General features: G+C 46.7%; 1 protein-coding gene across 2 annotated transcripts in view; it reads left to right on the forward strand.

Annotated features, from left to right (window-relative positions):
• Positions 1 to 23,471, forward strand: part of GGA2 (golgi associated, gamma adaptin ear containing, ARF binding protein 2) — a 41,226-nt gene that overhangs the window by 16,225 nt on the left and 1,530 nt on the right. For both annotated transcript variants that reach the window (XM_086375321.1, XM_086375320.1), the window contains exons 2-16: positions 3,810 to 3,894; positions 5,403 to 5,478; positions 6,314 to 6,412; positions 8,874 to 8,997; positions 10,507 to 10,610; positions 11,967 to 12,047; positions 12,706 to 12,843; positions 13,712 to 13,793; positions 15,697 to 15,822; positions 16,549 to 16,668; positions 16,964 to 16,992; positions 17,404 to 17,537; positions 18,980 to 19,137; positions 21,682 to 21,851; positions 23,286 to 23,396. In XM_086375321.1, coding sequence (XP_086231447.1) covers positions 3,830 to 3,894; positions 5,403 to 5,478; positions 6,314 to 6,412; positions 8,874 to 8,997; positions 10,507 to 10,610; positions 11,967 to 12,047; positions 12,706 to 12,843; positions 13,712 to 13,793; positions 15,697 to 15,822; positions 16,549 to 16,668; positions 16,964 to 16,992; positions 17,404 to 17,537; positions 18,980 to 19,137; positions 21,682 to 21,851; positions 23,286 to 23,396 — 1,617 coding nt within the window. In that variant the 5' untranslated portion in view covers positions 3,810 to 3,829. The remainder of the gene's footprint in view (positions 1 to 3,809; positions 3,895 to 5,402; positions 5,479 to 6,313; positions 6,413 to 8,873; positions 8,998 to 10,506; positions 10,611 to 11,966; positions 12,048 to 12,705; positions 12,844 to 13,711; positions 13,794 to 15,696; positions 15,823 to 16,548; positions 16,669 to 16,963; positions 16,993 to 17,403; positions 17,538 to 18,979; positions 19,138 to 21,681; positions 21,852 to 23,285; positions 23,397 to 23,471) is intronic.

Genomic DNA, 23,471 nt, shown 5'->3' on the forward strand with positions numbered 1-23,471 from the left:
ATAAAATGCTGAGCTAACATTAGTATCAGCTTCAGTTTTCTGAGGATTACAGGAAAGGGATGCTAGGAAAGCTCTCAGCGTCATGTCTGACACAAAGCAAGTTCTTAAAAAACAAAGGGGGCGGGGCAGCAGCTATGACTTTTATTGCTGTTATTTGGGAGCTGTGAAAAACCTGGAGGGAATCCTTATGATATAGATATAGCAAATAAAAAAACTTACTTTTTGGATCTTTTTGCTGCTTTGCCCTGGTTATGGGTTTAGAACATTATGCTTGTAGAGTTTTTTTTTTTCCCTTCCTTTCTTTGGAAAACCTGGTGACTTGGTGGTAGGGGAGGAGGGAGAGAGCTGGACTCTGCTTGATGAACAGGGTCCTGCCTGCTCTTCTCTGCTGCTGGGTCATAGAGCACGGGTCCCCAAACCCCGAGCCACAAACCGGTACCTGTCAGGTTGCAGCAAGTAAGGAATTAGGCTGCATAGCAGGAGGTAAGCAGCGGGTGAATGAGCGAAGCTTCATCTGTTAATATATTTACAGCCGCTCCCCATCATTATTACTGCTTGAGCTCCACCTCCTGTTGGATTAGTGGTGGCATTAGATTCTCATATGAGAGCAGACGGTAAAGGTAATGTGAATTATCCTGAAACCACCTCCCCCACCCCACCCGCTCCTCGTCTGTCGAAAAATTATTTTCCATGAAACTGGCCCCTGGTGTCCAAAAGGTTGGGGAACTGCTGTCACAGAGTCATGTGTTGAGGTCTGAAAGTCTTTTAGGTATCAAGCTTGACCTTGTCGTGAACTGAAGCTTTATGAAGTTTTAGTGATACAGAAAGAAGTAGTTCAGATGAGTTGGATCTCCTTTTTTCATTAATTTTTATTGGAGTATCGTTGCTTTACAGTGTTATGTTAGTTTCTGCTGTACAGCAAAGTGAGTCAGTTATGCATATACATATATCCGCTTTTTTTTAGATTTCCTTCCCCTTTAGGTCACCACAGAGCATTGAGTGGAGGTCCCTGTAGAGTCAGATCTCCTTAATCAGACTCTTGAGTATCACTGCTTTCAGTTTACTTCCTGAGTAATTCTTTTGTGCCTGTGCCTAAGGTACTGTACCAAGCATTGTAGGGAACATAGTGCTTCTGCCTTAGTTTTGAACAGACTTTTGAAGTTTAAGTGTACTAAGTTGTATACATATTTTTAAAGGAAAACACAAAGACTGTTACAAGATCATCTGTCTTTTATTGATTACTTAATGTTTGCGGCTATACTGAGTATTTCAGACACTGTGTTTTTTTAAGATTCATTTATTTGTTTGCACTGGGTCTTTGGTGCTTGCAGGCTCTCTCTAGTTGTGGCAAGTGGGAGCTAGTCTGGTCGAGGTGCACGGACCTCTCATCGCAGTGGCTTCTCTTGTTGTGGGGCATGGGCTCGAGGTGCACAGGCTTCGGTAGTAGCAGGATGTGGACTCAGTGATTGTAGTTCACAGACAGATGGAGTCCTAACCAGTAGACCACCAGGGAAGCCTTAGACAGTATCTTTTGAGAATCTCATGACTATCCCACAAGGAAGGTACCGTTTTCCTTATTTTATAGTTGAGGAAACTGGGGCTCTGAGAGTCCAATGACATGTAACTAATAAAGGATGGAGCTGGAGATCCCTATCCTAAAAGAGCAGGTGGGATGTGGGTCTTCTGAGATGGAAGAGATGGCTTCTGTTTTGTGGGGGTGGGTGATTAAGAAAGTCCTTATGAAGTGGCATTTGAATTGGGATTCGAAGGGTGAATAGCATTTTGAGAGGTGGAACATAGAGAAAGAGCTTTGAGGAGGAAAAAGGTGAGGAGCATGGGGAAACTGATAACCTGATTCCTTTGCTCTTCTTTGTTGTCTCTGTTCACTTAGGGTGGGGCTGATGGGTGGGAAGGTGGGGGATTGAGGACCTGTCCTTTGAATCTCATTGTTGAGCTAGGGGCATGCGACTTCCACATGACATAAAAGTGACTACCGTCTGGAAAGTTAAATTCCGGTTGACTGTGGAGTCTTTTTTGTTTTTAATTATTTATCAATTTTTGGCTTCGCTGGGTCTTCATTGCTACATGAGCACTTTGACCAGTTGCGGTGAGTGGGGGCTACTCTTCAGTTGCAGCGCACAGACTTCTCATTGCGGTGACTTCTCTCGTTGCAGAGAACAGGCTTTAAGTACGTGGGCTTCAGTAGTTGTGGTTCCTGGGCTCTAGAGCACAGGCTCAGTAGTTGCTAAGGCTTAGTTGCACAGGCTTAGTTGCTTGGCAGCACGTGGGATCTTCCTGGACCAGGGACCGAACCTGTTTCCCCTGCACTGGGAGGTGGATTGTTAACCACTGGACCACCAGGAAAGCCCCTGTAGACTCTTAAGTAATCAGAAGGGAGAAGAATTAGTTGGAGCTGGAGCAGTGGAGGAGGCTTTTGGCAGCAGATGGAAATTCAGAATGACCTTGAGAATGGATAGAGAAGAGAGAAGCGGACATTCAAGCCAAAGGAGTAGTGTCAGAAGTATGACCATAAGAATTACTTGCAGAGTTTGAAAGAGCTTGTCTGTCAGGACCAGTAAAAAGTTTCATTGGAGAGGCGGATAGTCCAGGATAAGCTGGACAGAGGGCAGTAGGGGAAATGTTATGAAAGAGCAGGACAAAGACAGTCTCGGCAACTACTTTATGAGAATGTGGCTTGTTTCAGTTGAAAGGCCAGGCCTGTGGAATGGTCATCCTTGCTGGGACAGGGATTCTAGGCAGCAGCAGTGGGAGGGGAAGAAGCTGCTACCATCTAGCACCAGGAAAGAGTCCACAAAGATTGCAGGAAGTCAGGGATTGCCCCACCCCTCAGTGGAGCGTGGGCTCACATTAGGCCTTCTGACAAGCCCCCTTTCTCCAAGTGTTTCCTGCTCTGGGCTGTGCCCTGGTTCCCTTCATGCCGCATGTCCTCAGATTACATACAAATACGAATGTTCCGGTGGGGAGGCCCTAGTGTGACTGGACCTGGGTTCCTTGGGCATATGTGTATGGTAGCAGAGAGAAATGGCATTCTGAGGAGTGACGGCAGGGAGGTCCTCTTGTTAGACAGCATAAGCTACTGACGTGGAGAAGCTGCTTAGGTGGGACAGAGGATTTCAGTAAGCGGAGGCTCAGGTTTTGGCCTGGTACTTGGGGGACATAATGGGAGCTGTTCAGAACTTCACTGTAAGTTCTGGTCTTCCTGTCACATGGCTGAGAAGCTTCCGGGTTCTTGGTGGTCCCTGGTGGTCCAGCGGTTAAGAATCCGCCTGCCAGTACAGGGAACTTGAGTTCAATCCTTGCTCCAGAAAGATTCCACATGCCGTGGAGCAACCAAGCCCACAAGCTGCAACTTGAGAAAGCCCAGTGCAGCCAAAAAAATGAAAATAAAAAATAAAAAAGAAGCTTGCAGGTTGTGGCCTATGCATAGATGCTGGCCTGTACCCATCCTTGTTGCACCCCCCACAGTGGGGGGTCGGCACGGGCATGAAGAAGGTGCGCATAAGCCAACCCCTGCACTGGAGATGGAGCCCCTTTCAGGGTAGTACCTGGTTAACCAGGTTGCTTGTTCATGCAGTCAGCAGTCCCTGAGTCACGGGCCATACCCGTGCCTGAGTGATGAGTACGGTCGACCCCCAACCCTGCCGGCTGTCTGCGTGCTGCGTCCCATCCTCAGGAGGTGTGATACACTCAGTCCTTGGCTGTTGTCCTGTTTTGAGGGGTGGAGATGTGGAGTGGTGTGTATGTTTCCGTTTATTATACTTCAGTTCTACTTTTTATTTCCTTGACAGATAAAGCCACAGACCCAAGCATGTCAGAACAGGATTGGTCAGCTATCCAGAATTTCTGTGACCAAGTGAACACTGATCCCAACGGGTAAGGTGATGCCACACACATGTCCGACTTACATAGGCACCTCAGATTATGCGTGCCTGCCTGTGTTTCTCAGGATTGTTTTACGTAGCTTAGGCTTTGTTTCCTTTTTTTCCTCCCTCCATGATCTACTGAGTATGTTATTTTTCTAGAAATAGCAAATTCATGTAGTTTTCTTAAAAAAGTTTGTAACTGGCAATTATTTTAAAATTTTTAACTAATTTTTATGAAACACTACTGCTGAGGAGCTCTCTGAATGTTAGGGATAGAATGTAACTAGGGTACATAGTAATGTGAAAGATCAGTGTGTTCTTAAAATAATTTTTTTTATTTGCAGATTATACTATATTTAGCAGCATGTTGCTGAATGTCCATTTCAGAGCCGCAGCAGATGCTTTTGTTGTTGTTGTTTAGTCACTAAGTTGGGTCTGACTCTTTTTCAACCCCATGTAGCCCACCAGGCTCCTCTGTCTATAGGATTTCCCGGGCAAGAATACTGGAGGGGATTGCCATTTTTTTCTCCAGGGGATCTTCCCAACCCACAGATGAAACTTATGTCTCCTGCATTGGCACCCCACTCCAGTACTCTTGCCTGGAGAATCCCATGGACGGAGGAGCCTGGTGGGCTGCGTTCCATGGGGTCACGAAGAGTCGGACATGACAGAGCGACTTCACTTTTCCTTTCATGCATTGAAGAAGGAAATGGCAACCTACTCCAGTGTTCTTGCCTGGAGAATTCCAGGGATAGGGGAGCCTGGTGGGCTGCCATCTATGGGGTCACACAGAGTCGGACACGACTGAAGTAACTTAGCAGCAGCAGCAGCTCCTGCATTGCAGGCGAATTCTTTACTACTGAGCCACCAGGGAAGCTTGTTGAGCTAATTTAAATACAGTCTTTTTTTAAGAAAAAGCAGAGGAAGAGAGGTTAAGATTTCATTGAATTTGATTTCTGAAGTGTCTGAATGGGAACTTTCTTCCCCGCCTGTTCTTTGGCCGTGAAGCACGGTCTGCAGGATCTCAGTTCCCCAACCAGGTATCAGACTGCCTCCTGCAGTGGCGGTGTGGTGTCTTCCACACTGGACCGCCAGGGAAGTCCCCTGGATGGGAACTTGAGGAATGAGTCAGTTATCCAGATATTTCATCTCCATGTTGCTGAATATTCATTTTGAAAGGAACAAGAAGTTTGATCACATTTTGTGCTCCAGGGTTGACTGAATAGTTCTCAAATAACAAATAAGGTCTGTGCTGCTCTAGACCAAGTTACATACAGGTCTGGGAGCTGTAAGGGTGGGTGGACTGGGGAGAGGATGGTGTGTTCTGAAAGCGTAGCTGTGAGATGTGGGGGCAGCTGGGAGCCGACCTCCTTCGGGGGCTCGTGCATGGTCGTGTGCAGTCACATCCTACCTCTGCTCTGGGACCCAAGCTCCTGGGGGAGAGGGAACTTGACCGAGCATGCTCAGCCAGACCGGTTGGTGTGTTCCTCTCCGCCCAGAGTCTTTGTTTTCCCTTAGCTCAACCTATGCGCCCTGGCTGCTGGCCCACAAGATCCAGTCTCCACAAGAGAAAGAAGCTCTTTATGCCTTAACAGTGAGTTTGTCTTGCCCCTTGCCCCTTAGCCTGTCCCAAGGCTAGCATTTCAGTGTGGGAAACACCTTCCCTGGCCTTCAGAAGGCAGGCTAGAGGGAGTTCTGGGCTCAGATTGCCCCATTGTAGATCTGTTCCTGCAGAGTAGCATTGAGCCTGCCTTGCAGGAAGGAAAGGAAGGCTTTATTTCCTCTTGCCCTTGTTAGACCAGGGCTGGCAAGGTCAAGTGCCCACAGGGCCAGACTGGTAGCATAAGTGAGTGAGCCATCTACGGGAGGAACCAGAGAGACCACGTCCAGTCTAAAGAGGGCAGCTGCACAGCAGGACCTGCTGGCTATTGCCAGGGATGAGTTTGGGCCGAGTGTTGCTAGAACTTCCTGTTTAAGAGAAACTGGAAATCCAGATGAAGTCTCAGGATTTTTCAGTATCAGTGACTGATTTGAAATGTTAATGGTGTGGACCAAAGAAAACGTTTACGGGCTCAATTTGTCACTTGAATGCCAGCAGGTTTGATAGTTTTTGGGTATTCCATGTATGATTTCTGCCTCTGAGGAGAAAGAAGGAAGTGATTCTCTGACCAGTTTCACCTGCCCAGAGGGTCTCCATAAAAGGTGGGGTGACCTCAAAGTCCCCCACCGAGTGGTTTCCTGGACACAAACCTGTCAGTTACAACAAGAGCAAACAAATGCTTTTTTACTTAGTCTGAAAGTCTCATCCTTTCTCCCAAACTTTAGTGACCTCAGCCTTGAGCCATGGTTCCAACCAATACTTACCAGGTTTGGGACGAGCTATGGGGCCAATGGCTTCACCTTCTCATGGGGGTCCTTTGTCTGTGCAGGTGCTGGAGACGTGTGTGAACCACTGTGGGGAGAAGTTCCACAACGAGGTGGCCAAGTTCCGCTTCCTGAACGAGCTCATCAAAGTGCTGTCCCCAAAGGTGAGCGCCCAGGGCCTGGCCCTTCTCTGTGCCACTCACGGTGGGTGTCCCTAAAACCTTACAGGTTAAGAGCTCAGTCCTACCTAGACTACGTCCACTTCAGACACCCGTCATGAGTCTCGGGGATCCCCAGGCTACTTGCACTTCTGCCCGACCAGCTACTAGTTCAGAGGTTCCTTTGACCCCCTCTGCCAGGTTGCCTAATTCAGTGGATAGAAAGATTCACAGAACACAGAAAAGCACTATACTTAATAATATCCTTTTATTTTAAAGGGTATAAATGAGATACATAGTTCCAATCCTCTGATCACATGGTCAGCCCCTCCCTTGAAGCCAGGTGTCCACCAGGAATGTTCAGCATAAACTTGGGTATGGTCCCTGGGGAGGACTTGTAAATAACAAAGACCTTCCTATCACTTGGGACTTCCGTGGTGGCTCAGACGGTTAAGCATCTGTCTACAATGTGGGAGACCCGGGTTCGATCCCTGGGTCGGGAAGATCCCCTAGAGGAGGAAATGGCAATCCACTCCAGTACGGTTGCCTGGAAAATCCCGTGGACAGAGGAGCCTGGTAGGCTACAGTCCATGGGGTCGCAAAGAGTCGAACACGACTGAGCAACTTCACTTCACTTCACTTCCTATCACTTAGGAAATTCCAAAGGTCTTTGAAGTTCTGTGCCAGGAGGAACTGAGGAGAAAGGTCAAATATTTTGGAAATTATATCTATCACATATATATTATATATATAATTTCCAAAATTCTTTTATTTATGAGGATTAATAAATCCTTTTATTTATTTTAAGAGGATCTTTTAGTAGTAGTATTGATTTTTGACCATGCTGTGTCTTGGTTGCGGCAAGCAGGGGCTCCTCTCTACTTGCAGTGTGTGCACGTCTCCCTGTGGGGCTTCTCTCGTTGCGGACCACGGGCCCTAGGGCGCACAGACTTCAGAAGTTGCATCGTGTGAGCTCAGTCATTGGCGGCTCACAGGCTTAGTTGCCCCATGGTATGTGGGATCTTCCCCGAGCAGGGATCAAACCTGTGTCCCTGCATTGGCAGGCTGATTCTTAACCACTGGACCACCAGGGTTAAAAGAGGATCTTTTAAGAAATAATGATTCAAAACATTTGAGTTTCAGCAATTCCTTTCACTTTACCTTATTTTCGTTCCCAATATATTTTTATTCTACACTCCAAAAAAATGAGTGCCCCCAGTGGCTCTAACCTAGGCCAGTACATGGTGGGATTGAATTTTCGTGGCTTTGGAGGTTGACTCCTTGAAACTCAGAGAGTGCTGGGCTCGGGTGCCAGATGATTTGTCCTCTCGCTGTGCCTGCCCTCTCAACCAGCCTTGAGCAGCTTGCTTCTCAGCTGCCATCTCTTCAGTGATCCTGTGGGCTGGGCAGTCTACTAAGGAAACTGCCCAACTCAGATGGGATTTGAACCCAGCCAAAACTTAGATTGAGACTTGAACCTGTGGGCTGGGATTAAAACCCACTATCTCTCTCTCTTTTTTTTTTATTTTTAAATTTGACTGCACCAGGTCTTAGTTGCAGCATGTGGAATCTAGTCCCTGCCTAGGGATCAGACTCAGGCCCCTTGCACTGGGAGCATGGAGTCGTAGCTGCCGGACCACCAAAGAAGTCCCCCCTGTTTTAATTAAAATCAGGACTTACTGAAGCTCAGGTTCTTTTTGTTTTGTTTTGTTTTAATTTTTTAATTAACACCTAAAACATTTTGTATTGAGGTATACCCAATTAACAATGTTGTGATAGTCTCAGGTGAATAGCAAAGGGACTCAGCTATACATATACATGCGTCCATTCTCCCCCGAAACCCCACTCTCATCCGAGCTGCCACATGACATTGTGAAGCTCAGGTTCTTTATGTCTCAGCACAGAAGGGATTCAGCAAGAGGCAGAATATACATAAGTAGATTTATTAATACAGAATGCTTGTGAGGGTTCAAGTGGGCAGGCAAGGGGGCTCTGTCCTGAGAACTAAGTGAGAAAACAGATTTGTTTGTAGAGAGATACATTCCATAGATAGAATGTAGGCTGTGTCAGAAGATGAGAGGGGCCCTGAAATATGGGGTGTTAGTTTTTGTGGCCTCAGTAATTTCATAGGGTAACAAGTGGGAGGATTAGTCCTACTATTTTATGAAAGACGGGGTGGAGATTTCCAGGAATTGGGCCACTATTCTCTTTTTGGCCTTTCATGGTCAGGCTTGGGACTGTCATGGCTGTGTGTGTCTTTAGCTGATGTATTGCAGTGAGTGTGTAATGAGGTTCAAGGTCTACTAGAAATCGAATCGCACCACCATCTTGCACCTATTTGGTTCTGACTAGTTTCTGTTGTATCCTCAACATCTGTGTCATTCTTTGAACGTTATGACCTCTAGCCCTTTCTTCTGTCTCACTAAGGCCCTTCAGCTCAGTAATTCCCTTTCCTTTTTATCTTTAGTACCTAGGCTCCTGGACTACAGAAAAAGTTAAGGGAAGAATCATTGAAATACTCTTCAGTTGGACAGTCTGGTTTCCAGAGGACATCAAGATCCGAGATGCTTATCAGATGCTAAAGAAACAAGGTCTGACTGCGCTGCCTTCCCTTCCCACAGTGATTGTTCCTTCTTGCTTTTCTGTACAGTTTGTCATTTTTGGGTGAAAGCTGGAGATCTTGTGTCCAGTAGACACAGTAATCGAGGCTGAAGCAAGTAATTTCAGTCCCTGAAAGTGGGCAGACCTTTCCTTCTGGTTAGCAGGAATTGGGGCTTCCCTGATAGCTCAGTTGGTAAAGAATCCGCCTTCAGTGCAGGAGATCCCAGTTTGATTCCTGGGTCAGGAAAATCTGCTGGAGAAGGATAGTCTACCCACTCCAGTGTCCTTGGGCTTCCCTTGTTGCTCAGCTGGTAAAGAATTCAGCAGGAGTTGAGCTGGGTTTGAGATGGTTGTTGCTGTAGTTACCCTTACTATACCAGGTTTCAGATTCCTCTGGTGTTGGCTCGTGTTTGAGGTGGGGGCTGATGGCCTAGAGAGTTTCTCGCAGTATCAACTCTGCTCTCAGCTTTGGGTCTTCCTCTTGCTCTACATCTCAGAAGAGTTCTTATTCCACTGCCTGTCCTGACAGTAGACCTTTATTACTTGTTCCCCGATGCCCTTCGCCTGGCGCTAGTGGTGGTTCTGTTCTGATTAAGCCTCGGTCTTAGGAAGGCACGTGTCCCTGGTCTTGGAGGGACCTGTTTGTGATCCTGTTCCACCCCATCTCGGGCTGGGGCCAGGACACGTTTGCACATTGCACCCAGGGGTGCAGGCTTTTCCATTCTTTTCTTCCAGCTGCCTTAGGTTTCACCACTCTTCTAAGGACCGCAGGTGTGTTGTCCTTCCCCCGGCAGTGTGAGGCTTCTCCCTGGGGAGAGATGGATTTCGGTGGGCCATCGGGCCTTTCCCATTCTCTTTTTGTGAGGCCTTTGGAGAATGAGCCTGTTCCTCTTGTGAAGCGAGCTCCAGAGTGTGTCCTGTGTCGAAGCTGGGAGTCCACGTTCCTTTTCTCTCAGGCTTTGTGGGAGGAACCGGATTTAGGAGGGCTATTTTTTCCCCCCGTCACATGCACTCAGTATTTTTATGAGTATCAAAGATCCTACACTCGTTTCTGGGCCCTGAGAGGTTGTGTCTGAGAAGGCAATGGCAACGTACTCCAGTACTCTTGCCTGGAAAACCCCATGGATGGAGGAGCCTGGTAGGCTGCAGTCCATGGGGTTGCACAGTCAGACACGACTGAAGCAACTTAGCAGCAGCAGCAGCAGAGAGGTTGTGTACCTGCATAAAATCGTCAGTATTTATATAGTGTAGGGACCGTAGATTGCTAGTCTTAGGGTCTGCCTGTGCTCTGATTTAGTTGGCTCTGACCATCCCCAGCTTGCGATTCTCCCAAGGGAGGATGCAGAGCCTTGATCACGCCCTGGGTGTTTCCCTTTAAGGTCGCTGACAGTGTCTTCCTGGTGGGAGATCAGGAACCAGGAGTTTCTGGACTTTGTACTGGATCCTGCTGAAGTCAGCAGGTATTTGTATCAGCATATCCATGAATTGCATTTTTTTAGGAATCATAAAGCAAGACCCTAAACTTCCAGTGGATAAAATCTTGCCCCCACCTTCTCCCTGGCCCAAGAGCTCCATCTTTGATGCTGATGAAGAAAAGTCAAAGGTAAGGAGCTTCTCCCTGACCGTGGAGGCCAACCTGGAGTCTGAGCCGACCTCTTCTTTGAGGGACTCCCCTCCAGTACCCTCTGATCAGAACTGGCATGTGGGGAGGTGGGGTGAGTTCTCTCTGGAGCAGAGAGAGGTGTTGTAGGGTCTGTATGTCGTTTTCATGGAGAGGTCAAATAAGTGACCTATTCTTTGGGTCTTCCACCTTATCTGCTCGGTGTTCCCAAGGGAAAGAACGTACGAAAGGCCAACCCTAGTGGGTAGTTTGGGGGGTCAGTCGTATCCAGAGTGTGTGCGGTGTTTGGGGAAGGGGAGTGGGGAGGAAAGCATGGGTTGCACGTTGGCTCAGATCAAAAGAGAAAGCATCAGTAAGCCTGATCTCTCCCGTTTTCCTTGCGTTCCTGCCTCTAGTATTGCTGCTCCTCAGACATCATTAAGGAGAGGGGAGGGGAAAGCGAGGTGGTCCAGACCTAGGCCACGACGCGGGGATAACTCCAGGGTGCCTCCAAAAGGTGGCAGTGCTTTTGGTCAGTACTGTTCTCGGTCACTCAAGAGGTCTGGTGAGTGTAGGACCAGGAAGACTCCAGTCCGAGGATGGGTCTCTTCTGGTGCCCTCTGCCTTCCAGCCGCGTCTGTCAGCTGTCCTCCTCCCTTGGATCTGGGTGCTGACTGTGGGCAGGATGAGCAGAGCTGTGCTGGGCTCTGGGCAGCTTTCCCTCTGGCTCCTCCTGTGGGGTCCTCAGGAGGAGCAGGGGAGGAGGTGTGGCGTGGACTCCTGAGAAAGTCAGTCTGGTGTCAGCTTGGGCCAGCTGCTTAGACACTGTGGTGCTCAGAAAGATGGCTCTCCATCTTTCCTGCCATCTATCCAATGAAGAGTGACTCACTCCACATGTCAGGCATTCCGCTAGGCATTGGGAACAAAGTGGACGAGATTCCCGAGGTCTCTCACATCAGAGTATGTGGTCTAAGCCTGCCTCAGTACTGTTGACATCTTGGGCCAGTTAACTCCTTGTTGGGGGCTGTCATGCGCTGTGAGGTGGGGTACAGGTGTCCCCTGACCTCTACCCGCTGGGTGTCAGTACTGCCCCCAGTTGTGACCACCGATGATGTCTCCAGACTTGGCCAGATGTCTCCTGCGACATCCATCTCCATTCCCCTTTGAAACACCAGTGTTCTGTGGGGAATGTCACGATGGTCACGATCATTAAATCATTGCGTCATTGTGAGGATTTGGTAAGGTAATGCATTTAAATGTGCGAGCTGTTGTGACGGGTAATTCTGCTGTTGCTGGTGCTATTGCTCTGGGCCACTTGACGCAGGGAATTAGTTTCACTGAGTCGTGTTCCCTTTCCAGCTTCTGACAAGGCTTCTGAAAAGCAACCATCCTGAGGATCTTCAGGCTGCAAACCGGCTGATCAAGAATTTGGTCAAGGAGGTGGGCATTTTCCAGGGGGTTCTGCAGAACCAGCATTTGACAGGGGCTGGACAATGTAGGGAGATCCCCTGGAGGAGGGCATGGGAACCCACTCCAATATTCTTGCCTGGCGAGTCCCATGGACAGGAGCCTGGTGGGCTACAGTCTATGGGGTTGCAAAGAGTCGGACATGACTGAACCAACTTGGCAGCAGGGACAGTATATGTGTGTGTGTGATTGAGGGTGGGGGGCACAGTTAGCTGGAAGAAGAGACAGCTGCCTAACCCTGAACCAGGGAACAGCTGTGAGCTCCCTGAAGGGCAAGGTGGTGCCTGGAAGCAGAAACTTCTATGTGCTTCCAAGTATTTCTGTCCAAGAGCTCAAAGCATTTCACAGACCCTAGTTTCTGTCTCAATGACCAGTGTTGGTGTGGGAATCCAGGTGTGGGATTGTCCTTTCCAGAGGGATAGAGGCTGGTGATACAGTGGACACATGCTCCCCCTTGTCTGTCCCAGGAATTCCAGACCTTGAGCATCTTCTTGCCCGCTGAGTGAACACTCCACCCACTTAGTGTTTTGGTGGCTTCCTTGAGCTCTGCACAGCACAGCACGCCTCTCCGGCGCACATTCAAGCTTTATCCAGAGCATCTGTCCTCACTTCATCGTCTTTCTTCCGAAAGGAACAAGAAAAATCGGAGAAGGTGTCCAGGAGGGTCAGTGCTGTGGAGGAAGTTCGGAGCCACGTGAAGGTGCTGCAGGAGATGCTGAGCACATACCGCAAGCCGGGACAGGCCCCGCCAGACCAGGCGGCCTTGCAGGTAGGTGCTCCTTTCAAAAACAAAGGCAGGAGGGACTCAGGATGACTGACATCCTAAGAGTATGCACAGATTTCAAGAAGGCCTCACACAGTCAAAATAACAAGCATGTTCCCACCCCCTCAAACTGTCTCATTCTCCTCCTCTTGTTCCGCCTCTCTCCCAAGCAACCACTGATTCGTGTTTTCCCTTCTAGTTAGTTTGGGGCTTCCCAGGTGGCACTAGTGGTGAAGAATCCACCTACCAGTGCAAGAGACACAGGGGACACATGTTCCATCCCTAGGTCGGGAAGATTCCCTCGAGGAGGAAGTGGCAACCCACTCCAGTCTTCTTGCCTGGAAAATTCCATGGACAGTAGAACCAGGCAGGCCACAGTCTGTGGGGCTGCAAAGAGTTGGACACGACTGAGAAAGACTGCTGATCAAGTTACATTTCTTAGACTCTTATATAAATGGAATGATGCAGTATTCCACCCCTGCCTTTTCTGGGCGTAGGTTAGGCTTCTCTGCTTTGGAGAAACTGTGGTGCGCATGTACCACAACATGCATATCCATTTGTCTGTTGATGGATATTTGGGTTGCTTGCAGCTTCAGGTGATTATGAAATAAGCTGCTCTGAACACTTGTGTTCAGGACCGTTTTGTGTGAACATGTATTTTCCTTTCTCTTGGGTAAACACCTCAGTGTGGGATTGCTAGGTCATAGACTGGGTGTATAGTCAACTTTTTAAAAAGTGCCAGAGTGGTTGTATCATTTTATGTTTGAGACAGCAGTGTTTCAGAGTTCCCATTTCTCCACATTTACACATCTTGAGATCTTTCTTTTTTTATAGCACACTTACTGAGAATTTTATGTAACAAACTATTTTCTAGGTCGTGTATGAGAGGTGTGAAAAGCTGCGGCCCACCCTGTTCCGGCTGGCGAGTGACACCACTGACGACGATGAGGCGCTCGGTACGGTCTTATTCTCCAGGCATAGGCAGCACACAGCCCAGAGTGTAGGACCCGCGTGGGGCTCTCTGCCTGCCGTGGGGCTTCCTCTGTGCTGCTGACACACAAACTCGATGGTGGCTTCTAGGTGTTCCAGTGGTTGCGCTTGCGGATGGCATTGATTGAGTTGATTCTTGCAATTTTCAGAGGAATCTGGGCTTGAACAAGAAATGAGCAGCAGGCCTGCAAACATAGAAAAGGGTGGAGGTTTACCATCTGAGTTGGGTGTGAAGGGGATAGAAGGAAGAGCAGTTCCCACTGAAGACTTGCAGAAAGACTAGACCTCTGAGAGATCTGAGAAGCAGCTGCGAGAGGCATGTCTGGGAGGTTTCACACCCAGAGTGCCTTCAGGGGCTGGGTTGGGGAGCTCAGCGACGTGGCCAATGTGGAGTGAAGGGCACATGGGAGAACTTAAATCCTGTGCACAAGTATAGAAATGGCTAAAGCTTTTTATTTTCTGGAAGATCTCAAAACATGTAAAAGGGATTCTGTGTCCGTGTCCTCTTCACCTTCTGTTCACAATTGCCAGCTCACAGTCAGTCTTGATCTTGTTTTACCTGTACTGCACTGTCCCTTTGTCCTCCCCCTCCCCACACCCCCAGTTCTGTTTTTAAGCAAATTCCAAACATTTTGGAGTAATCTATCAGCGTTCAGATTTCCTGGGCATTTCTCTGTCTATTCATCTCTTGCTGACCCTTTTTTTTCTTTTTTAAAGTCTGTTATAAATCAGAACCAGAAAGGAAAACCATGCTTGGTATTTAAGTCTCTTTCAGTGGTAGCCTCCTGTTTGTTTGCTTTTTTTTTTTTTAATTTCATGCATGAAAAACATGTCCTTTGACTTGTTTTTCTTGGTCTCACTTTTCTGATGGCATCTCCCTTGGTGTTTAATGTTTCTCCATTCCTGATATTTCTGAAATTCTTGATTTCTTATAAATTGAATCAGGAATCTTGTTCAGATTCAGATTCAAATGAGGGTGTGTGGGGGAGGAACAAGAATACATCATAGGTGATGTTATGAGGCCCATGGTGTCTGGTTTTCTGGGGGTTTTTTGTGATGTAGGTATTCTAAGCCTGTTATTTTCTCTGGTGGCAGTGAAGTCAAAATGAATGAAATTTAAAACACCTTGCACATGCCAAATACATTCAACCTCTTGTTTGTTCACTTCTATTCAGTTTAAAAACTGACAGGAAATTAATAGTTGGTTGCTCTTGAAGGCTTCTCCTAGCATGGTGGCCTGCAGTGTTACATACAGCCCCTGCCCCTGTTGCTATTCTCTCTCCCAGGAGATCCTTTCTTACAGGTAAACCAGACCATGAGATACCCTTGAGATTTTTGAAATCCACTGCATTGTTTATCTGGATATTTCAATTTGAATGTTCAATTTCCATCAGGAATGCTTGATCTGTATTTAGATTTTATGAAATTTACAGGTGAAAATGTAGATTCATGTACCAAATTGTTCCTTACACACTTTCCAATGACTGAATAAAGTCCCAGAAATGTCTTTTAATATTTGCATCCACATTGATGAAAAAGCTTTAAGTTTAAATTTTAAATTAAAACTAAGTTAAAGATTTAGTTCCTCACTTAAAAGGACCATACTTCAAGTGTTGGCTGTCATACTGGGCAGTACAGACCAAGAAAGTGAAAAGATTTGGTTCCTCCTCCAACCTGAGAAGGAAATGTTGAGGTTCAGCACTTGAGTGACTGGGTCTGCCAGGGGCCTGGTCTCGTGACCTGGGGGCAGGAGGCATGGTCATACTGAACCTGGTAGAGCTGTGTGGTTGCTGCTTTGTGGATGGCTTAAAAAAGACTGAGAATGTTGGTTGCTAAACGGGGGATTCTGATTTTTCTCTTGTTCTTCAGCGGAGATTCTCCAGGCAAATGACCTCCTCACACAGGGAGTTCTGCTGTACAAACAGGTGATGGAGGGCCGTGTCACCTTTGGGAACACAGTGGCCAGCTCTGTGGGAGACATACCTGTGTCCAGAGGTATGTGCAGAGAGCATCTTCCACCCTCTGCTTGGGGTAGCCTGCAAATCCCGGGAAAGAACTGACTCCTCAGAACATTCTGGGTTATGGTGTAGAAATGAGAGCACACACCCTCTTTTCCCTTTCCCTTGAGAATTGGTTTTATGCAGCCAGACTCTGCCCCCATGTGTCATCACACATCAACTGCTGGGCAGCAACTAGCTTGTAAACAGAAGTGTGTGGTGGCTCTTCTGGGGCCAGATTCAGATTGTGCCTCTTGTGAGTGCTTACTTAGGGGAGCTACGCACCAAAGAAGATTGACCATCAGTGGTTCCTAGTGCAGGGCTAGCTAAATCAGAATCGGTCTAAAATAGTGCTTGAAATGCAGATTCTTAGACCTTTTTGGACCTAGATTACCTGGAGCTGGACCCCAAATTTTTATCAAGCACGTGAGATGATTCTGATAAGCGTGATCAGAACCTCAAAGGCCTCTGAGATGGAGCAATCCGCTCTGCTCTTGTCCTGGTTGGATGGACTGTAAGAGGATTCTGTGATGGCAGGGATGGGAAGGCAGTTCCTCTGGCTGCCTCGTATTTCAGATGCCACTCAAGGCTGTGAGTCAAGCCAATCAACGGCAGTGGAGGGTTCTTCAGGGGTGTGCTAAGAGGGTATGATGTCTTTTGATTGGGAGGAGGCCTGAGGGAAGTGGAGCTTTCACTCATATTTATTTTCCTGTCTGTTTTCTAGTCTTTCAGAATCCAACAGGCTGCGTGAAGAACTGCCCCCTGATTGACTTGGAGGACAGCGGGTCTGAGCAGGCTGGGGCTGTGACGCCATCTTTACTGCATCAGGACCTGGCAGCCTTAGGTAAGGGTGGTGTCTGGGGGGAGCTGGCACAGCGTGGTCCTGACTCCCAGGGGGAGAGTAAGCCCATTCCCCTTGGGGAGTGTGTGCCTGTTTTTAGAAAGAATTGGGTTATACTGGGAAGTTCAGAGAGATCTTCCTTGTACCCAGTCTCAGATTTGCCATGAGTGAGTTGAGTGAGTTCCGGTAATTTGCTTTGTCTCGGCTTTCTGAGTGCTCTAGAAAGGATGGCCTTAGTCTCCAGCTTGTATCAGGTAGAGTTACTGATGTGCACCTCCACGGTGTTCCTTCCTTGCAGGAATCAGTGATGCCCCAGCTACAAGCAAGGTAAGGAGGCTCTTTCTGGGGGCTGGAGAGGAGAGGGGAGGTCCCTCAAACCTGCCTTCATGAAGGCGGCACTGCCCCGGGGAGGGGGGAGGGGGACAGCATAGCCTGGTGGCTCTTGTGGACTCGGAGGTCCAGAGCCTCTCCCTCACTTCCACTGTCTGGCTTAAACCCCTGGAGGGAGACGTGTTTTTGCTCTTCTTCTGTCCCTGCCCTCTTCCGTTGTATCCAGACTCTTGCTTACCAAAGGTCTGCTCAGGAGTCAGGCCCTCTCGCCCTTTCTCCACCTGCCCTAGGAGACGTGGTTAGCCTGCTCTGCGGTGGCTTTGGGGTCAGGAGAGCTGTGCCCTGGTGTCACCACGGCTCACAGTCATTCATATGCTGGCCTTACTTCAGCCATTCCTGGTTTGACAGGTTGCAGGTCAGAATTGCTGTCAGGAAAAGAAGAACCCCACCACCAGTGCGCTGCCAGCTGGCGGTGCTCAGAGCCCTTCTGCAGAAAGGAACTTGCTGGACCTCCTCTCCCCACAGCTGCCTCCGGGATCTCTGTGAGTCTTGTGGGCAGGCAGCCGAGAAGTGTTGCTCCTGTGTGCCATTGGCCGGGCTGCCGCTCTCCCTGAGGGCTGCCCTGTGTGCCGCCCCTTTAAGTCCCCATCCACCCCGAGTCAGGAGGACACATGCCAAAGGCCAGGACCCCTGGAAAGCGGTTTCAGGAGTAACATCAGCGGTAGCTGATGATGATGTTTTTGGTCTTTATAGGTTGGTTTTCTGTTTTCTTGATTTCACTAGTTTGCAGCGATGTTTGATCGCTAGAGAAATAGATCATATAGAAAATCCTAAATACCGTTCCCTAAACACGAGGTTGAATGCGCCTTCTTTGCTTTTATCCTGCACATATAGTAATATGTGGCTTGTTTTACACAAGGGAGGTTATAATTTACAGGTTGTGCCATGCTATGGGTTTTTTTTAACTTTTTAAAAATAATTTTACGTTTGGCTGTGCTGGGTCTTGGTTGCTGCTCTGGTTTTTCTCTGGTTGCAGCCAGCGCGGGCTCCTCTCTAGCTGCGGGGCACAGGCTTCTTGTGGTGGCCTCTCTTATTGCAGAGCAGGGGCCCTAGGGCGTGAAGGCAGGTAGATTCTTTACCACTGAGCCACGAGGGAAACCCCACTGTGGTTTTTTATATCACACATCTTTGATACATTTTCATCATTCATGTAAATTGGCTTCATTCTGATAGTTGAATAATAATTCATATACATATAATGTATACTTCGTCATTTCCCTCTTGGGGATATTTACGTAACTTGCAGTGTGGAGGCACCTGAACAGTTTCTGTAGTACAGATTTATATAAATAGAGTTGCTCTAAGGTATGAATGTAAACACATTTTCATAGATCCTGTCCCTTTGCCTCTGGCAAGGCTGGAGCACTTTGCCCTCCCCAGACAGCTCCCTGAGAGCCTGTGTCCCTGGTGGAGACCTCCGAACTGGGTTGAGATGGAGCTGTGCTGGGAGGTCATTCTTATTTATATCTAACAGATTTCTTCCTAGTTTGCTCTTTATAACCGCTTGACATTCTAATTTTGGTGGGTCACTTCTGTCTGGACTTAGGTTTTCCAAAATTGTTTTTGATTTGTGTTCCAAAGGGACAAAATCATGAAGTATGAATGATGTGGCCAGTGTAACATGACTGCCTGACAACATTAATTAGTTTATTGGGTTCTTATTGTGTGCGCACAGATACACTTCATATACTTTCTCATTTAATTCTTATTATAACCCTATGAGATAAACATTAAAATGTCTCCATTTTGCAGATAAAATTGAGGCATGGGTTAGATTACTTTTCTAAACTCATATACCCTGAAAATATGTACATACACACATATGCATACACATTTATATTTATTTTTTCCCTTGTTCTTCAGAAAGTCTAATCAGATTCCCAGATTTCTCTACAGTTTTTCCAATCTTATTATTTCTTTGCAGGAATTATATTCCACAGAAAAGTATCCCCAAGGAAGTACCACCAGGTACCAAGTCCTCTCCAGGTTGGTCCTGGGAGGCCGGCCCATTGGCTCCTTCCCCATCTTCCCAGAACACTCCTCTGGCCCAAGTGTTTGTCCCTTTGGAGTCTGTTAAGCCCAGTAAGTACAGTTTCACTCTTTTTTCCCTCTCTATTAGACACCCAGCTTTATCCACTCTGGATTGATAGGAGTGGCTCTTAAACTGGGGAAGATACATGGGGGTTTATACTGTTTTATATCCTGCTTTATTTACTATTAAAAGCCATAGCATTGTTTCATGCCCTTAATCTTCAAAATCTTGCCTCCAGGCAAAGGATAAGGCAGGTGGCTTCATGGTCTCTTTGCTGATATTTTTCTTAGTTTTCTATCATGGGGTTGACTCTGAAGCATATTGGAAAGCAGAATTTAATTAGGGTTCTTGAGTCCACACAGGGACGTGATCTTCATTTGGAATTCAGGAAGGGAATGTTCAGTGTGACCTGAGGTAAATAAGAAGAGCTGGAATTAGAAGGAAAGGAAGGATTTGACTGGTGAGCCTCTTCCTCTAAGGAGCCTCATTAAAGCAGGAGATGTAGATATTAACCTCCCTTATTACAAAGGGAAGGAGACTGGAGGCCCAGCTAAATAACGTGACTGCCTGTGGTCAGCACCCTGATATGTGAGCAGGAAACAGCTGAGATCTTCAGGTCTAGGGCCTGGGCCCCTTCCTGGGGCACAGAGTGCCCTTGTGGCTCAGTGTGGTGAGCTCAGATTGCAGAAGACCTTGGAGCCAGGCAGAGCAAGTAAAGTCAGCAGTGGGGGCCCTTTGCGTTCTTAATTTCTATTTTAAACATAATAAATTAATAAAGTATTAATTTCCTAGTTTTGATCATTGTACAGTGGTTATATATAATGTTAATATTTGGATAAGCTAGGTGAAAGGTATATGGGAATTCTTTTATGTTTTTGTAAGTTTTTTAAAAAGTAATTTTTATTGGAGTATAGTGGGGTATAGTCGATTTACAGTGTTGTGTTAGTTTCTGCTCTACAGCAAAATGGATCAGATATACATATATATATGTATACACGTACACATACACACACACATAGAGCTCCATTCTTTCTTAGGTTCTTTCCCCATATACCCTAACTTTTTATAAATCTAAAATTATTAAAACAAAAAAATGTTCAATATAGTTTTAGAAAAGGTAGAAGAGAACAGAAAATTAAAATCATCTGTATCATTACCACCCAGAGATGGAAGTTTTGTTAATATCTTGGTGTATTTTCTTGTCTTATCCATTTACATATATTTAAAAAATTGGTACTATAGTATATATACTGTTTTATATCCATAAATTCATACTTGTGTCACTAACATGTACTGTAACTCATTTATTCAACTTCTTTCTGAAGGATAATTTGTTTCCAGTCATTTACTGTTTAAACAGCGTTATAGTCAACAACTCATTGCAATAAATGGAGACCCATTTTTAAAACTTTCCTGGTTATTTCATTAGGAAATAAAAGAGGAAATGCTGGGTTTAAAATTTTGACCTTTGCTACCAAGTTTCCTTATAGAAAGTTTGCCGTTTGCCCATAACCTCACCACCATACCTCATGATTATTTTCAGTCTTTTAAATCTTTGGCAGTTTCGTTGTTAAAGTATGTATTTGTAATGTGCATTTTGATAAGTGATATTTGACATGAGATAAGGATCTTCATCAAACTTTTTACCAGATGGTTAGCCATTTATCTACCACTTACTGAATTAGCCAATGATTTTCAAAAATACTCTCTTGACGTGTTAAATTCTCAGGTTTGGGTCTCTTTTACTTGCCATTTTGGATCGCAGTTTTGTCCATACCTGAGGATTTGTTCATGCAGATAGCCCTACTCCCCCTCCTTTTCTTATAGTTGGTCTCATGAATCTTCTTTCCCCCCAAATTAACTTTGAAATTATTTCTTAGCTAAATTAGGACAATCCCTTTAGTATTTCCAAGACCTGATTAATTTGAAAAAATCTGATGTCTTTACTGTTTTGTCAAATTAAATATAAGAGATGTTGTATGTGTATATTGTCATACAAAAAAGACCAGAAGGATATAGGCCCAGATGTTAGCGGTGCTTACTTTTGGGGAGTAGTAAAGGTGTTTTCTGTTTCATCCTTTATGATATCCTGTATTTTTTGTGGTGTTCACACATTATCTTTTAATATTTATTTACTTGACTCTTCTAGATCTTAGTTTTGGCATGTGGCATGCAGGATCTTTTTTCTTTTGATTAAGTTGCCGCATATGAGATCTAGATCTCTGACTAGGGATCGAACCCACACCTCCCGCATTGGGAGCATGGACTCTTAGCCACTGGACCACCAGGGAAGTCCCCATATGTTATTTTAATCATAATCATTTCTTGCTCAAAAAAAGTTATTTTTTAATTTTTTTTTTTTAACTGGTAATGCATGGTCGGGTGGCAGGGAGAGATCAGTTTGGAATGTCACAGGAGTCCGCCAGAGCTAATGAGGACTTGGGTTATGGTGGTGCAGAGGGTTGAGCCCAGGAGCTGTGCTGAGTGGAGGAGAGGAGGACTTGGTGACAGATGCACGTCTCTTTCAAGCATGGCTGCTCTTCAGGGGAGTTTGCATTAGCACTAATCCTCTTGGTTGGGTCCTTCTCTGCCAGGCAGCCTGCCGCCTCTTATCGTGTATGACCGGAATGGATTCAGAATTCTGCTCCACTTTTCTCAGACTGGAGCCCCCGGCCACCCAGAGGTGCAGGTGCTCCTGTTGACCATGATGAGCACGGCCACCCAGCCTGTCTGGGACATCATGTTTCAAGTGGCTGTGCCAAAGGTGAGTTAGCAGCTGGCCCGCTCCATGGAATTCTTCAATAAAGGCTGTCGTTTTTGAGCATCAGGTCCTTTTTGGGGACATTATCTATGAGATGGAAAGGTCAGAATCTTCACTTAAAGTAGATGAAGATAAAATGGGAATTTTGTTGGCTCAGTTAACTGGGGATTCCTGAATGTGTATCTTCACAGATGGCTAGATTCGGGTAGGTTCGTAAACAGTTCCTTAAGAGCCTGTCACTTTCCCTCTCTTGACTTTGTTCTTCCCTTCTGGAGCCTGTTCTCTCACAGACAGTCTCCACAAAGCAGGAAAACGGCCACCAGCAGCTGCAGTTACGTGGGCTTTAACTCTTTTTATCTCAAAATAAACTGCCCGCTGGCATGAGGCATTGCATATGGATTACCCAACAAAGGGCTGGGACCGGCCTTGTTGATGTTACTAGTATACCTTGGGCCAGTAACTCGTGTTCCGGGATGTGAGGTACTCTGGCCAAGTAGGATATTACATCCCTTTGTCAAGGGAAGTCAGTCCCCACAGGTTAACAGCCAAACTAGACTCACAAGAAATGGGCAAGGGGCCTGTCCTGAAAGGAAGGATTCAAGGCAGACAAAAATAAAACTCTGCATTTGCTTTTCTTTTTCTTTAAGGTTTACTTATTTTTATTTTGTTATTATTTTTAAATTTATTTATGGCTGTAGTGGGTCTTGGTTGCTCCACGCGGGCCTTCTCCAGTTGCAACAAGTGGGGACTGTTCTTCCTTGTAACTGTGTATTTTGTATTGGGGTACAGCGGCGCAATAGTGTTGTGCTAGTTTCACGTGAACAGCGAAGGGACTCAGCCGTACACACGCACGTGTCCATTCTCCTCTAAACTGCCCTTCCATCCAGGCTGGCAGGGTCTGCTCTCCAGCTGCAGTGTTCGGGCTTCTCATTACTGTGGCTTCTCCTGTTGTGGAGCTGGGGCTCTAGAGCACGGGCTCAGTAGTTGTGGCAAATGGGCTTAGTTGTTCCCTGCATTGGCACTGCAATGGCAGGTGGATTCTTTACCACTCAGCCACCAGGGACACCCCAAACTATGCACTTTCTAACATTCATGGTAATTTTGTAGGGCATCGACTCTCATTACCTCTATCTTACAAATTATCAGTCCAGGGTTCAGAAAGGTTAAGTATTTTGCCCAGAGTCACAGAGCTAGTGAGAGGCAGAGTTAGAATTCAGTGCAGGATGTGCGGTCTTTCTTCATGTGCTGCATCTCAGAAGCTGACCTTTGACCACACAACTACAGATACACTTTCTGTATGGGTGGGGTGGGAGGGTCTTCCAGATTCTTTCAGCCATTGGTGGGGTGGAGGCCAAGCTCTCCTGTTCACCAGATCTTCCTCATTAAAGCTGTCATTTGTTAGGCATGAGTTATATGTTGGATTTCTCCCCCCGATAGTCGATGAGAGTGAAACTGCAGCCGGCGTCCAGCTCTAAGCTTCCTGCTTTCAGTCCTTTGACGCCTCCAGCTGTGATCTCTCAGATGCTGCTGCTGGACAATCCACACAAAGTACGTTCTGGTATCTGTGCTAGCAGGGAAATAGGGGCCCTTGAACTCCAGGTAGGCAGCCTGGCAGGTGGAGAG

Source organism: Bos grunniens, chromosome 25 (assembly GCF_055505025.1).
Source record: "Bos grunniens cultivar Pamir isolate PY7600 chromosome 25, Bosgru_T2T1.0, whole genome shotgun sequence".
NCBI lineage: Eukaryota > Metazoa > Chordata > Mammalia > Artiodactyla > Bovidae > Bos > Bos grunniens.